The 17,004-nt window shown below is 33.7% G+C and overlaps 3 protein-coding genes across 4 annotated transcripts in view; all 3 read right to left on the minus strand.

The window, feature by feature from the left end:
• Positions 1 to 227: 227 nt before the first annotated feature.
• Positions 228 to 3,347, minus strand: LOC144432853 (uncharacterized). Of its 2 annotated transcripts, none has more exons than XM_078121148.1 (4): positions 3,299 to 3,347; positions 1,907 to 2,014; positions 1,089 to 1,202; positions 228 to 602 (listed from the first exon to the last, which is right to left on the minus strand). In XM_078121148.1, exons 1-3 carry the CDS (start codon positions 3,329 to 3,331, stop codon positions 1,098 to 1,100), a joined length of 246 nt encoding a protein of 81 aa, XP_077977274.1. In that variant the 5' UTR covers positions 3,332 to 3,347; the 3' UTR covers positions 228 to 602; positions 1,089 to 1,097. The 2 variants fall into 2 exon arrangements, with proteins under 2 accessions (XP_077977274.1, XP_077977273.1); XM_078121147.1 differs by lacking the exon at positions 3,299 to 3,347 and adding an exon at positions 2,898 to 3,148.
• Positions 3,348 to 4,274: 927 nt separating this feature from the next.
• LOC144433125 (atrial natriuretic peptide-converting enzyme-like) lies at positions 4,275 to 10,278 on the minus strand. The gene is made up of 4 exons (XM_078121435.1): positions 10,202 to 10,278; positions 9,684 to 9,758; positions 5,612 to 5,642; positions 4,275 to 4,417 (listed from the first exon to the last, which is right to left on the minus strand). Exons 2-4 carry the CDS (start codon positions 9,738 to 9,740, stop codon positions 4,275 to 4,277), a joined length of 231 nt encoding a protein of 76 aa, XP_077977561.1. The 5' UTR covers positions 9,741 to 9,758; positions 10,202 to 10,278.
• A 4,563-nt stretch (positions 10,279 to 14,841) lies between these two features.
• Positions 14,842 to 17,004, minus strand: part of LOC144453995 (uncharacterized) — a 44,703-nt gene continuing 42,540 nt past the window's right edge. Inside the window, exons 10-11 of the mRNA XM_078145381.1 lie at positions 16,383 to 16,496; positions 14,842 to 15,815 (exon numbers count right to left, since the gene is read on the minus strand). Coding sequence (XP_078001507.1) covers positions 15,811 to 15,815; positions 16,383 to 16,496 — 119 coding nt within the window. The 3' untranslated portion in view covers positions 14,842 to 15,810. The remainder of the gene's footprint in view (positions 15,816 to 16,382; positions 16,497 to 17,004) is intronic.

The following is a 17,004-nucleotide window of genomic DNA, read 5'->3' on the forward strand; positions in this document are numbered from 1 at the left end:
TAATGCTAGATAATAACACATGATTCAGTTTCAATATCAATGATTAAGCTGAACGAATTATTAACACCCTTCAACATATAGCCAATATAAATCAATTGTAATATTGCAATACTGGGATAGGTGTTTCATCATCTGCTATATGGTAGCAAATATATTCCAGAATTAAAAAAACAACAACATTGTACTATTCATTGAAGAAGCATAACAGAAGCAATTTGTCGAATGTCTTTACAATAACGATATTTTGTAGAACATGATAACTTTGTGATACATCTGTTCGCCTAAGAAGTCCAGGTGCAGACACAGAATACTAACACTATGAAAGGTTACAGAGGAACAATTTGAAAACATGGAAGGATGTAGACAGAAGTGTGTAAGTAAGTGAGTGAGAGTTAAGTTTTATTTTAAATTGTTTTAAGGGAAAAGCGGAAGACTTAGAGTGAGAGTGACGAAGACTGTGATATGATATGCATATATGTCTTCAAAACCATCACCAAATAATAGAAACAATGAATTAATAAATATTGTCTTCGGACGATTCCATTACATCTTTTGACACATTTTCCGTGACAGACCACTTGGATATTCAGTCCTTATTTACTCTGTAAAACGAAACCAACATTCAATTAATAAACAAATCTGTATTTCTATTATTTCTGCCACGGTTTTGAAAAAAAAAACATGCATGTATATATGTTCTAATGCTGAGGAATAAAGACAACTAATGAATATGCAATTCTTCCAGCATAAAATTGGCTGATGATATTGCACTGAGGATATGCAAAGTGTTATGATCATCCACAAATCTACGTAGATATTAATACAGTTCTATATGGCTTAATCATTGTAGATCTACACATATAATTTGTGGTATTTTGCTGTCAACATTACAGACACGGTATAACTTTTGTTTCTCTACTTGGCTTAAAATGAAGGCAAATTGTCCTAGAATAGTTGGTATGTCTACTTAATCACTTTTCGTTCAGGACAACATTGTATTTTCCCAGCAGAAAACAAAGTGACATACTTACATAGAGAATCAATTGTACATACTTGCAGTTATAAATTTAACAAACTTTATAACGTACCAGAACAATTCATTTCATCACTTCCGTCATCACAGTCTTGATATGTATCACATCGGGTGACAGCACTTGTACATTTCCCATTTTCACATTTGAATAATAATTCATCTGTACAATCTAAGAAGGAGTTGAAAGTACAATGTGTCATAACATAGTTTTATACAGAGTGTAAACACTCATGTTGTTTTGAAGAATGTCAAATTTGGTTGTGTAGACGAGTGAACATCATTCCATGCTCCACATACATTGTGCCAATACATTAACATAATAGACGAAAATATATGGCGAGTGTATATTTTATACATCTACAATCATGTCATATTTGACTTCGGCAAGAATAGTGTATGTGCTGAATTATCTTTGATATGATATTATTTGATAGTTAATACAGGCGATACATGTAATGTACATCACTGAAAAAAAAACGTTACTGTGTACGTATTTAGGCCTTGAAAAATAATTGTTTGGTTCCAGTTACCCGACCCTACCCAGTTTTCACTGTCGACTCTGAACGTTTTTCACGTATTTGAGAAAAAATAATGAAATCGCAAAAATTGTGAAGTCTAACGAAGATGGTTGTGGAAACTGATATCAACTTAAAAAGAAAATGTAAAACTGTTCTTCCAATCTGTAATGGATGTACATCTGATAGGAAGAAAATAAATAACACAGAGACCGTTTGGAAAACAATGGGAAACATGAACTAGACACTTACACATGGAAAGAAAATATACAACAAATAAACTAACTAACTAACCTACCTACCCTACCTATTCTAACAATTCAGCTTAATTTCTAGTATTAAGCCTTATCGTACGTACCTTCACAAAGTTTCCCCTCGTCACTTCCATCGCTGCAGTCTTCATAACCATTACATAAAGTCCAAAGCGAAATACAATATCCATTGTCACATTCAAATCCTGGGCAATCTGTCCAGATATGAAGAAATAGCTGTTAAAAGATATGCAGTGCTCCAGAATTAAGCTTGACATGAGTTACTCCTGGAAAGTCCATTATTATTACACTGATTTTCGAACTTTTGATATTTATGGTAATGTTTGCAGGCGTGCGTAACAGTCAATTTTATTTCATTTCAAACCTGTCCATCAACATTTTCATGGGGGGGGGGGGTGAAATTAAATCATTAAATCTCAGAAAAATGCGCGATGATTTGATGATGATATTTTTGTTAATTTTCCTAGGTGATGGCAGTTGATTAGATGATATGTTCTAATGTTAAGGAATAAAGGTAACATACTAGAATAAAACTGTTATAGCAGAAATTGGCTGATGACATTGCACTGAGGATATGCAAAGTGTTATGATCATCGACAAAGATACATCATTTCCACTATCCATTTACCACCAGAAGCATTAAATCTATCATCATGTGATCTCGGAAGAGAGGTATTTATTTATTTATTGCCGGTGATCAATGTGGCAAACATGTCTTGATGATAGGAGAAAATAGCAAAAAATGGCTTCATCATTGTACATCTATGCACAGAAATTGTGGTGTTTTGCCGTCAACATTAGAGATACTTGAAGTTAATCCGTATGAACAAAATGTTATTGTACGCCATGTTCAATAATTACTCATTTAGTCGGTATAACTTTTGTTTCTCTACTTGGTTTGAAAGGAAGGCACACTGTCTAAGTATAGAAGGAAAGTGATTGGGCCACCTTGGTATGCCTATTTATCACTTTCGTTTAATACAACATTGTATCTCCCAGTAGACAACTGAGTGACATACTTACATAGAGAAACAATTCTACATATTTGCAGTCCTACAAACAAACTCTAGAACCTACCAGGACAATTCAGTTCATCACTTCCATCATCACAGTTTCGATATGAATTACATCGGTTGAAAACACTTGTACACTTTCCATTATCACATTGGAATAAGTATTTATCTGTACAATCTATGAATGGATTGAATATAATATAAACATTCAAACATTCTTTCAAAGAATGTATTAAATGTGGTTGTGTAGACGAGTGAACGTAATTACATGCTCCACATCCATTGTGCAAATACATTACCATACATTAAAACAAGAACATGTCGAGTTGTCATATTTGACTTCGGCAAGAATAATCTATGTGTTGTCTTCCTTTTCGCCATACATATGTTTTATATTATTTGATAGTTAATGCAGGTGATATATATCATGAAATCTATAACTGCATACATATTTACAGAACGTACCTTCACAACGTTGCCCCTCGTCACTTCCGTCATCACAGTCCTTAGAATCATCACATACAGCCCAATGCAGAATACAGCGTCCATTGTCACATTCAAATCCTTGGCAATCTATCCATATATGAACAAAATTGTACAAGAGATGCACTACTTCTGAATGGAGTTTGTCATAAACATAACATACAGCCCAATCAGGATCCATTGTTACATTAAAATCAATATCAATCTGTCCAGATATGAACAACAATCATTTGAGAGATCTGCAGTACTTCAAAATGAAGTTTGTCACGATTTTCTCCTATAACTTCCATCCTTACTTCTTTTCAACTCTTGATATTTATAGTAATGTTTGCTGGTGTGGATCACTCCTTTTGGATTTAATAACAATTTGAAAGTCGTCAACGTTTCCACCAAGGAGCTTGGCAATAGTATATCTCACACAAAAAGAGAGCACAGATTTGAGACTTTGTGATATTGCCTTAGTAGGCCATGGCTGTTGTTATTTTGGAGGAAGAAAGACAACTAATGAACATACAATTGTACCAGCTGAAATTGACTGATGCCATTGCACTGTCGACAGATAAAGTGACGTCATCAATAAAGAAACTGCGTTTCCAATACACATTTATAGCCTGCAACGTGTAATCAATAATCCAGTAATATCGGAACAGGTGTTCTTATTTATTGAGAGGGGTTAATGTAGCAAATGTACCTTGATGATAGTAGAAAATGATACAATCATTTCATTATTGTAAACCTGTGTACAGACCTTATTGTTTTTCACCATCAAAATTAAATAAGTATATGGACAGCATGTACGGTGTATAGATCTATTGTTCGCCATGTTCATTAGGAATGAAATTGCTCATTTGAGCAGTATAACTTTTGTTCTCTAACTGGTTTGTAAAGAAGACACGTTGTCTAATCATAGAATGGAGGGGATTGAGTCACCTTTATAAGTCTACTTATCACTTGTTGTTTAAGATAATAACAGAGTCTGACACTTAAAAGGGCATTTAAATTCATCACTGTTATCGGAACAATCGTTTTTTGCATTACATCGATGTTCGGCAGGTATGCAGATTCCATCGTCACATGTGAATAGGTCATCACCTGTACAATCTAAATGCAATCAGAGTATGCAATTGTATTGGGAATACTTCTTAACCCAAAGCTCACATATATTTTTTATAAATTGAGTTGTGATTGGTATTGGTATTTGGTTTTGCACATAGGGTTTAAATTTATATTTCAGTTAAAGTAAAACTGATAACAGGATATGCCAAAATAATAAATTATGTTGGTCATAGTCGCTTAGTTATTATATCGGTCATCATCCCTTATTACAACTGCACACATCAGACAGTGGACAAACAGAACCTGTTACAAACAGGGAAAGTATTTTTTTTTAAACAACTGAATTGGATTAATAACACTTGGCACAGAATGTTGGAAGTGCAGAGACTTCTATCATTTAATAAGAACAGTTTTATGGCCACTTTGCACAGTAGTTCAGTTTCACAAACAAATTTCCAGCTCCCCTGGCATTTAATGTACACACACAGAGGCCATACAACTGTTCTTATCGAACCATGCTGTGTTAGACAAGTCTCTACTGTACCAACATGCTGTGTCAAGTGCTATTAACCCAATTCATGTGTTTACTTTCCCTGTTTGTAACACAGGTTCCGTTTGTCCATGGTCTGATGTCTGCAGTTGTAGTTGTTTCTGACTATTAAATTATTCTCATAAGATTGTTTACTTTAGCAGCGAACGTTATAATCTACTGTAATCTACTGTGCATGGCAAACTCTAAAGTGGATTTATCATGAAATGCTCATTTGAAACTAATACCGAGATAATAAAACACAACATGTCACATTGCACTCATCCTAACACAGTGACACATGACCCCTTGTTAATCTTGAGGTTTCAACTGGAAATTTGAAGGAAGGGTGTAACACATTCTAAAAGAAAGAAGGTTGCTGCCTAAAAGTTATCGGCACTTAAACAAAATATATACAAAATAATATATTTCAATTTGGTTAAAATGAAGTTTGGTTGAAATCATAATTTAGTTTGGTTTGACATACGATTATTATGTCCCTGCAATATTTTAGGCTGTAGAAGTCGATTTTTCGACAAAATACTATTTGAAGCCAGTAAACGACTGGCTTTATTGCTAAATTATTTGGTGAGAATTAAATATTGATATGAAACACCATTAGGTGACAATAACTAAATCAGCCTCAGGTGAGTGTGATTTAACATTATAGTGCAACAATTTTTGAAATATAAAGGAATTTAGTTAAATACCTGTCTGTCTTCTTTCAATCCTGGATTGTGCCTAACGAAGAAACGAATAAAGAATTCAGTTTGGATTGTCACCCGGTTTAAGAGATTCACAAAGCGAATGGTCTCTTTAAACAGTATGTTTCATTTGTTCAAAAAATTGTATTTTTAGAACAGGCTAGGCTTGAACATCTATTAGTGATGAAGTAACTAGAGTCTATCAATTGCTCATCCATTTTTTCCCAAAAAGGTTAATTTAATAGTTGCTTTCATTTCGTCCTACCATATAAATTTCCTGGCATTTTCCGAGGTATTGAGTCGTCTCGTAAAATACACGTGTGTACATAAATATACAGTATTTATTACATTCTGCTAACTTGGTTCAATCTCGAATCGATAGCACGAAAATACCATTTTTCTGCTACACTGATTGTTTTACTTGAAACTATTTCAAATGGGATCGATAGAACCTACCACTACGTTAGGAGTGACGTCCCTCTCTAAGTTTGTTATATATGATATATAATGGGATCTAGAGACGATGAAAAGGTATTGTCATATCATCAACACTTATTATAACACTAGCGACTAAACAAGTTGTCATCCCTTGTGATTTAGATATAATGGAGCGTCATTGACCATGACCAAAGGATTTCCGTCGAATTTCAACCTGTTCGATGTGGTTAAAATTCAGGTTACATTTGAGGATGAACTAGCTTGAGTTTGTAATTATTTCTAAATTTGATTGGTATAGTGATTATTGTATTGTATTGTATTGTATTGTATTGTATTGTATTGTATTGTATTGTGTTGTGTTGTGTTGTGTTGTGTTGTGTTGTGTTGTGTTGTGTTGTGTTTTGTTGCGTTGCGATGCGTTGCGTTGCGTTGTGTTGCATTGTACTGTCCTGTCTTGTCTTGTCTTGTCTTGTCTTGTCTTGGTTTTGCATATTTTGTCTTACTTTGTTTTCACCAACATGAAACATATACTGTACAGACACTCAAGGTATCATGCTGATGGTTATGATGACAAAACATTCTAACAGGGCTAATGAGAAATTATGCCTCGCCTAGTCAATAAAAGTTACCTCGATAAACACTTAAGTGAATAACATAATACTCCACAAGTATGTATCGTGTTTATTGTTGCATACAGTTATTAGTCACATTCTATATTCCTTGCTTTTGGAATGAGTAGTTGCAAAATGTGTTGAGCAGGAAATAGTACCATTCCTGTCGACCATCAAGGAAAGTAAAGAAGTACGCTCGCATCCTCTATCCATCCATCCATCAGTGGAGTCATGATGGGTGAATGGTTAGCGTGACTGGCTTGGAACCTACAGGTTGCAGGTTCGAGCCCTGTCGCTCCCTGCTGTTTGTTTCTGAGTGGCTAAAGTCCTTGGGCAAGATTTAAACCACGACTGTGCTTCAGTCAACCCAGCTGTATAATTGGTGACCTGGTAGGATGTAGATTGCAACGTGAAGGCTTTAATCCTATGCGCTGAAATGGAAGCAATGGCTTGTATGCTCCCCGGGGAGTTGAGGAAGACGAAAGGGCCGTTGTGCCATTCTGATCCGAGCCAGGGGTAATACTTGTAAAGCGCTTTGAGCACGGTGTGGGAAAGCGCTATATCAGAACCCAACATTATCTATATATAGACCCAGCCAGCATTTTATAATTCTTCCTTCCTTCCTCACATTTCTACCTAATATATATATATATATATATATATATATATATATATATATATATATATATATATATATATATATATATATATATATATATATATATATGCATACAACATGCATTTATCAAATTAGTCACAAAACGTCCATGCTGTAGAAATTAACATAAATCTTAAGTAATCCAAATAATAAGATTCTAAGGTCTCTCGGGAACTTTGTTATGTGATATCACTGGTGTTGAAACTCCGCAGAATGTACTACCGAAGAACGTTTGTTTACAACATGTGACAGCCCAACTAGTTTTTTCCTGCACTTGCACTGTGAGTTCGTGAGCGCTGTAGTTCATTCGTGACTTATATATATATATATATATATATATATATATATATATATATATATATATATATATATATATATATATATAGTTTTGGTAGTACTGGAACTCTTTCTTGGGTGTAACTCGGAGTTTCACGCATATTGCGATCATCAGACACAAATATATATATATATATATTTACAACATACATGCATACATTATGCTTACATACATACATACATACATACATACATACATACATACATACATACATACATACATACATACATACATACATACAAACATACATACATACATACATACATACATACATACATACATACATACATACATACATACATACATACATACATACAAGCGTTTAGCATGCTAGGTAAAAGTTCCCGGGTAGCGATCTCTTGCCATCACTGTATAGCACAATCAACAGTGTTTATTTCTGTATTTGTGAGTCCAGTATGGTGTTTGACTTCTGAATACATACCAGCATGTCTAGTCACCATAGCGATGTATTTATTCTATAATGCTGTCTGTTTTAATAAATTTTCATTTGCTATTGATAGAAACATTTATCGCGATGCATAATCATGTTACTTAAAAGTTATAATTGTTTTGTTTATATTTAAATAGGCATGTATTGTTTGTCTTCCGGTTTTGGTATTTTAGTGTATTCATAGATTGTGTTGGTATCGTGCAACGGTGACACTTCATTTATGTACTGTACACAGACTTAAATATGTGCTCATGGAAAGGCTAGTTTTATCAGTAAATATTACATTTTATTTCCAGTTCTGGATCTAGGAATGATGTTACCATCGTGTATGCGCAGTCATATTTTTGAATGAGTGCAATGTAGATGTTAGGGCACAGTGTATGCTAGGGAAATTATTTGCAATCATATTTAATATTAATAAATGTCTTTTAAAATATTAATATATCTCAGCGTCTCTTTCGCCCAAAATTTGCGACATGCAGGTTTACATCATCCCAATATTGACCATATTGAGACAATATCTGAATTGTCTATAGTGGGCAAACTTGACAACAATACAGGGATAAACAATGCATTGCTATCAGTTTTAACGCCTTTTACTAGGATACCTTTAGTTTGTACTAGGATACTTTCACTTTGTATGTAAATAACACGGAATATGAACAAATATACAATAATAACTAATACAAGCGCTATAACAACAAATAAACAATTATTTTGAAGGTCCTTATATTAGTTCAAAATTTGCAAAGCCTATACCTTCATCACTGGTATTAACAACATGGTAAATTGAATTCTTCGTAGTTTCCATATTAGACAAGTACATTAACTTTACTCTATAACATATTTATCATCTCAATTAGTAGGCAACAATATGACCTCTAGAGATACACACTTTGGATTGTTAGATTATTATTTCCATTTGGCAAATATAAAGAACTTAGGAAATAATAATAAATAGTGACAGTAATCGTTATTCGGAATCGAATTCGTAAATGGTGGAATGATCGACACAAGAGCGGCGCCCTGTAGGTGTTGAAGAAACAGCAGAGAACTATATTGTGAAATATGTGAAATACGTTATAACGAACACATTCTCAATGATACCAGTTTATAGTTACTACATACTGGGAACTCAAACAATTCCTGGTAATAACACACTGTTAGGGGTTTATGAAAAGGAGCGAACACAAAAGAGTACACAGTTATACAGCTTAATTGTCCGATTACGATGTGTGGATACGATCGATCCGTCAAGTGTTGATTCACAATATATCAATTTGTTTCTAACCATCTCTAAATCATTTACGTCACACATCATGATAAACAGATGTAGACCTCAAATAAGAAATACAATTTCAAGATGTCATTGATACGATAAATTTTGGTAACGGAGAGTAGCTGTGACTATATACAAAATATATTGTATTGTAAGTCAACGGTATGACTGTAGAATATAGGAAAGCACAACGTACTGATCATGCATATGCATAACCATATGGACATGGAATCTGCTCTCAGCACGGATATGACCAAACAATCGTTATCATGGGTAATACAAAAAAAAAATAAAACAAACTTACCTTCAAGGAAAAGGTTGCAGCTGACACGACAGTCAGGAAAACCAACACTTTAAACATGTCTGTGTGGTGAGTGAGCTGAAATTGAATGAAAAATTGTATTTTTCTAAGCGATACAAAACACCTGTTACAAGACACTGAACTTCGTTGCAAACTAGCAACGGATATCAAGAAACCTGCGAACTTTCAAAAAAGGCTTTATAAAGAGATGTGAAAAGTTGAAATTATAACTTTGTAGTGAGTCCTGTGTAGATTGGTAACTGTTCTTGATAAGAGTCATGTTAAATTTTGTTCAATTCTTCCCTTTTTCGAAATTCAAATCCATGTTAACCATTTGCAAAAACAAATCACATGGCACGAATTGAAGACTCAATTTTCAGAAGAAGATCCAAACAACATCGCCGGTGAACAATCGAACTCAATGGTCAAAATTATGAATTTTGTAATGTATTTCAGTACAACCGAGAAGTTGCTGAAACTGTGGTAGAAAAAATGACAGTAATGAATAAATAATAACCTACCTGTAATGTGAGAGAAAATTGCAGTAAAAAAGTCTTCTGCCTCCACTAACTGCAAGTCGGCAACGTTTGAATGACGAAAAACACCTACAGAACCTTGTTAAGCTTAAAGTTATATTTATTTTAAACAAAGCTTGTCAGTAATAGACAAAAAGCTTGACTATTTTGATGAACTTTGTAGGTTTTCCTGGCATTTCCACTGAAAACATCTAAATGGGCAGTATTTAAATATAGTAAGACTGGAATCTATAATGAATACGAACTCATATTGCGACATATCTGACAGATGTAACAATAAACAACAGTTCAAACTGTATGTCAAATGTTGAGGGTCTTGAAAGGTTGTGTATAGATGATTGTGAGAATGAATACAAATGACTGAATAACTTCACCTAAGTTTTACGCAATTAGCTTCTTTTTTGTTGTACTTTGTGTGTCTTTAGAATGCAGTCTATGGGCAGTGACTATGTGAGGGTACGTCTGCTGTGTTTATTATGTCAAAGGTTGTCACGACATTATGAATCAAGTCTTATTCTGATGAAATATCCACAAATGTTTTTCATTACTGAAAAGTGAGCAATGAAATAAATACTACTATGTCCTTTCGTAACATTTTAATAATGGAACTCGGTTGAAAACACTTTTTTTCAGACTACCGTTAGCTCACTTACATAAATAGGACTGTGAAAACATGCCACGTATCATGAACGTGACGATATTATTAATGACAGAATCCTGCAATGATAAGCCCAGTACGGCTGACATAAGAATGATCATATACTGCCAAGGGGAGGTAATGCAGTCACGTCAGACTTATGTCAGCTTTTAGTACTCTGTTAATATTCAATATCAACGTACAGTTATTTTTATTTTCAGCAACTTGGTAAATTATTAAAATTATTGTATGTCAATGCGTTATGCCATTTTTGGGGATTGCCTGCAAGGGTATGTTTGAAATGACAACATAGTTACCACATCCTCTCTACCTTGTTGGTGACCAAATTTAAGTGATAATTATATTATATAATAATTCCTTAGTTGATAGCAGTAATAGAATATAAATGGTTAGTAGATCATTATTTTCTATTTGATACGATCCATATTGCTCTTGTGACGAGTTATATCGTTACATGGTCGGACATACCCCTCCAGACATTTTGAACAAGCCTGTCTGTCATTATTGTTATTGTTTAAAACTATTGTTGTGCTCAAGTAATAGGCAAACTGATTCAATAGCAGGTTGTTATTATTTGCCCTGTTCATTCTAATGTTCTAGTGTGACGTTATTCACAATACAATACAACACAACCGATATATTCAAATAACAAAATAAAATGAATACATTACGAGTAAAGATCACAAAGGGTACATATAACATTGCTCGATTTATTTTTTGGTGACGTCCATTTTATATACAAGTACCCCCCCCCCCTAATTACCACGGTTACGGTTATGGTTTTGCTAAATGCGTTAATGCAAACTAATATTATCCACAATATCTATACACCAGAATCGTTTCTGTTGTCACTCTCACTATCTCTTGACGTTTCGTACACCAAGCTGTTCCTGGAATCCTAATATATGTTATAAATCTCTCTCTCTCTCTCTCTCTCTCTCTCTCTCTCTCTCTCTCTCTCTCTCTCTCTCTCTCTCTCTCTCTCTCTCTCTCTCTCTCTCTCTCTCTCTCTCTCTCTCTCTCTCTCTCTCTCTCTCTCTCGTTCTCACAATGCTATGACTAACTATTGTATGGAAATTAATATTTGGTGTAAATGTTAAACTTTCGATAAATGCGACTAAGCGAATTCAATGTACTCCATTCGGTATTCTTCTCAAACGATATTGCAATGACCGGCATAAGCTAAAATTAGTGGATAGCCATCGACGTTTCTATATATAAGGATATAAATCAGACTATGTTAATTGATGACTTCACCACAAAGTAATCACATATGCGTATCTATGTCTGATGTCTCACTATTCATTACATATAACGTACCAAGCAGCAATTACGGTTGTATTGTTCAAAGACAAGTTAGTTTCTCTAAAGAAATTAATTATGATGTGGGACGAACAAAGATCATATAATGAATCCAAGCTGATATGTTAACGGATCAATCCTATTTTGAATATCAAGTTTATAGAACTATGTAATTATATAAACGACTTAAAATAAATGTCCGCTAATTTAAAGATTTTAAATTGACCATTTGTTTAATACGTTAATGGTCACCTGAGCAATTTCTGATAATTAATCAATTATATTCCGTCAGTTTGACAGGTTTGAAGTGATAATTGTGGATGGTGATTTGAAATAAAGTGTAACTAGTCCTTGTATAGATCTATGTACATTATACTAAGTCTATTAGGCAAAATAAAGAACAATGTGTGTATTCAATAACCTGACCAACCTAATATTTTTGTAAACATTTAAAAATAAAAAGTTAAGTAATTATTTTAAACAGATCCTCTTGGAGAGCAAACAAGTCCGGCATCATTATTATCCTCTTGACCTTCATGTAGGTTTATATAAAGAGCACCATCAATGGCGTGAGTGTGGAAACGAGACAAATCCACGTAATATACTACTTTTATTCAAAGATCTTCAAAGCAATAATTTCTGGAAAAAGATAACTCCACCCACTCAATACGTTAATGGTCACCTGAGCAATTTCTGATAATTAATCAATTATATTCCGTCAGTTTGACAGGTTTGAAGTGATAATTGTGGATGGTGATTTGAAATAAAGTGTAACTAGTCCTTGTATAGATCTATGTACATTATACTAAGTCTATTAGGCAAAATAAAGAACATTGTGTGTATTCAATAACCTGACCGACCTAATATTTTTGTAAACATTTAAAAATAAAAAGTTAAGTAATTATTTTAAACAGATCCTCTTGGAGAGCAAACAAGTCCGGCATCATTATTATCCTCTTGACCTTCATGAGTGTCTGTTTTCCTTCCACAGTGATATCTGATTTCAAGTTAACAAAGTGTTTTATAGAAGATGGACAGACAGACAGACAGACAGACAGACAGACAGACAGACAGACAAACATGAAGACGAAAAATTCTAAGTAATATACTACTTTTATTCAATGATCTTCAAGCAATATTTTCTGAAAATTGATAACCCCACCCAGTCATGCTAGAGACCATTTGTAAAACAATGAAAAACCTGAAATAGAGACTCAAACAGAAAACAAATATAATAAATATAAAATAACAAATCTGCCTACCCCACCTATTCTAATGTTGAGTGTAACCGGGACCACACAATTTTTATCAGGCCTAATAAATTGTTGTGTTGTCATTGAATATGTCATATGCAAATTACCGTCTACGCAATAACATTATAATCAAATCTAACACTGATTGTCTTCCCAAATACATCACTAGTCTATCCTGTATATGCATATTCAGTAATCTATATGTGTGGGTGTGTGACTGCAAAGTTGTTTTATTTTAGACTATGTAGGTTTATATAAAGAGCACCATCAATGGCGTGAGTGTGGAAACGAGACAAAACCACTTTGACAAGTAACAGAACATATATCAGCGTATGAACTCACCGAACAATTGTATGTTCATTATGCAAATGTTGTCGCACAGACTGACAGACAGACAGACAGACAGACAGAAAAATTTCACGTAATATACTACTTTTATTCAAAGATCTTCAAAGCAATAATTTCTGGAAAAAGATAACTCCACCCACTCATGCCGGTCAATATTACAAATTGAACACGTGGCAATACATAAATTGGCTGTTGTGTGCATCGGGGTACAAGTTTCAACAACAAAGAGAAGTGATGGCCACGGGGCATGTGTGTTCTTATAGCGTGTTTTCTGGCGATCCCCTGCGAGGTAGGTTTGCTGGATATTAGTCGAAACTACCAGAACAGAAGCAAACGATAAGCATTCCTTTGAAACCTAAAGCTCTCCGAATACCTTATTCAATACCTTATTTCAGTGGAATGTTTGGAGTGAATATAGTTTATTGGTGAATACACCATATCATCACATAAACTGACGACTAAAACTGTTTTCATTTTAATGCCAATACTTTATTTAACCCTATAACACCAAATTGTATCCTTAATACCAACAATTATTATAATAACACCGTCACCAAAATGATTTCTTAGATATGTATACAATAAATGCATGTCAACCCCCACTTCTTAACAATTCACTTTCTTTACAATGATTTGTGTTGTCTATGCTAATAAGGTCGTTTTCATAGCTTTGCCTCTCTGTCAGATTTTAACAACCAACATTCGTTGGAACATCATGGCATTATAAAGGTGTTACATTTACATGTTGATGTCAAATATCGCCGTACCGTACTCTTTAGCACGGATAATATATAACAACAAGATTAATAAAGCTTGGGCAAAAAGATTACTTCTTGGTTCATTTGACTATTGTTCCACATTTGTTGTTTTTGATTTGTTAACAAATGGATATAATTGGCTTGATTATCACGTTTCAACAGTTGAGTCCATAATGCTGGATAATAACACGTGATTCAGTATCAATGCTAAGCTGAAAGAGTTATAACATCCTTTAGTATATAGACAATATAATAATAATAATAATAATAATAATAATAATAATAATAATAATAATAATAATAACTTTCGTCATGTCGATCATGAAATTTTCGTTGCATTGACAGAAAATAGACAAACTACATATCCACACAGTTTACATTAATTAAATACATAATCCATGAAAAGTAAAGTTAGGATTACAATACAATACATATAAATACATACATACAGACAGTAGCGGTTACATGTTATTTATGAGATGAATAGATCTTGGAACAAAGCTATACTTAAATCTGTTTGTACGTGCACGTGGTACTCTGAGGCGACGACCACTTGGTAGATATTCATATTCTGTATGTAGTGGATGTGTTGAATCTTTGATAATTTTTGTAGCAGTCTTAAACGATTTGAGTTTATACAATGTAGAGTTATCAGATAGTTCGTAGAATTCATTACTAACTAATTTTCTGCATATGTTCCTAGGACGGTTTAGATCGTGTTTAAGATAGGTAGGCAGCATATCATAGAATGCAATGTTCGCATAACTGAGGACTGTATAAATAGTTGAATTGTAGAACAAATATAAATCTATTTTAAAATTCTAATATTGTAATACGTGTTTTACCATCTCCAATATGGTCGCAAATACATTCTAAAAGAAACTGTACCATTCATTGAAGAAGCATAGCAAAAAAAAAAATTCTAATCTGATCAGGAATATGTTTCGTAATAACGATATTTCTAGATAACATAATAAACAACAATAAAGCGAATTTATATTGTGCCTATTCTCCGATTAACTCCTGGTGCAGCCACACAGTTTTAAGAGCAGCGCGGATGGAAGACTTAGAGTGAGAGTGACGTCGACGACTGTGGGGAAGACTGTTTCGAATTGAAGGAGCAGTGAGATGATATAAATATTATATTTCTTCAAAACCATCACCAAATAATGCAAATGATGAATTAATTAAGGTTTTCTTCGGACGATACCATTACATTAATTAGTATCTTTGGTACATTTTCCGTGACATTTCACTTCGATATTCAGTCGTTCTTTACTCTGTAAAACAAATTCAAAATTAAATAAAAGTTTGTATTACTATTATTCCTGCAATGGTTATCATATACCTTATATGTATGTATGTTCTAATGCGGAGGAATAAAGAAAACTAATTAACATACAATTGTTACAGCAGAAAATGACTGATGACATTGCACTGAGGATGTGCAAAGTTTTATGATCATTGACAAAGATACATCATTTCCACTAGCAATTTACCGCCAGAAACATTAAATCTATCATCATGCGATCTCCGAGTGATTTTTATTTATTACAAGTGATCAATGTGGGAAACATTACTTGATGATACCAGAAACTGATAAACTGGCTTCATCATTGTTAATCTGTGCACAAAATTTATTTCGCCGTCAACATGTGAAATGAATCCGTACGTATGGGCAGGATGTTCGGTTTACAGGTAGGTCTATTGTTCATGTAATCGGTATAACTTTTATTTCTGTATTCGGCATATATTATATCTTCCCAGGAGAAAACTGAGTGACATACTTACATACAGAAACAATTGCACATACTTGCAGTCATTATTAAACAAAGTCTAGAACGTACCAGGACAATTCTTTTCATCACTTCCGTCATCACAGTGTTGATATTTATCACATCGTCTGTCAGCACTTGTACAATCCCCATTGTCACATTTAAAGAATGCTTTATTTGTACAATCTAGGAAGGCATTAAAAGTACAACATGACATGGTTCTTAAATAGAGAGTACACATTCACACCTTCATTCGAGGAATGTCAAATTAGGTTGTGTAGACGAGTGAATATCATTCCAGTCTCCACACACATTATGCTACTTCATTAACATATATAGACACAATAAAACGGCAAATGTATATTTATATCTACAACCATGTCATATTTGACCTTGGCAAGACTAGTCTACGCGGTGTGTTCCTTTTTGCCATATATATGTTTTATATTATTTGATAGTTCATACAGGCGATACATTTAACGTACATTACTAATAAAAATAAAACGTTACTGTATCTTAAAAATTGTGAAAAATAATTCTTTGGTTAGAGTTACCCGACCCCACCGAGTTTTCGCTGTCGACTCTGAACTGGTTTTACGTATTTGAGAAAAAATAATGTAATCGCAAAAATTGTTAAGTCTCACGAAGGTGGATGAGAAAACTAACATCAACATAAAAAGACAATGTAAAACTG

This window comes from Glandiceps talaboti, chromosome 3 (genome assembly GCF_964340395.1).
Source record: "Glandiceps talaboti chromosome 3, keGlaTala1.1, whole genome shotgun sequence".
In the NCBI taxonomy this organism is placed as follows: domain Eukaryota; kingdom Metazoa; phylum Hemichordata; class Enteropneusta; family Spengelidae; genus Glandiceps; species Glandiceps talaboti.

What these genes read in the sequence shown, in the direction of transcription:
- LOC144432853 (XM_078121147.1), bottom strand. Translation starts at nt 3,135, where the DNA reads ATGGTAATGTATTTGCACAATGGATGTGGAGCATGTAATTACGTTCAC. An exon ending in TGATGAACTGAATTGTCCTG is followed by an intron (nt 2,015 to 2,897) that starts GTAGGTTCTAGA and finishes ATATCTGGACAG; the next exon opens with ATTGCCCAGGATTTGAATGT. An exon ending in CGAGGGGAAACTTTGTGAAG is followed by an intron (nt 1,203 to 1,906) that starts GTACGTACGATA and finishes ACTCCTTCTTAG; the next exon opens with ATTGTACAGATGAATTATTA.
- LOC144433125 (XM_078121435.1), bottom strand. Translation starts at nt 9,740, where the DNA reads ATGTTTAAAGTGTTGGTTTTCCTGACTGTCGTGTCAGCTGCAACCTTT. An exon ending in CTGCAACCTTTTCCTTGAAG is followed by an intron (nt 5,643 to 9,683) that starts GTAAGTTTGTTT and finishes TTTCTTCGTTAG; the next exon opens with GCACAATCCAGGATTGAAAG. An exon ending in GATTGAAAGAAGACAGACAG is followed by an intron (nt 4,418 to 5,611) that starts GTATTTAACTAA and finishes GATTGCATTTAG; the next exon opens with ATTGTACAGGTGATGACCTA.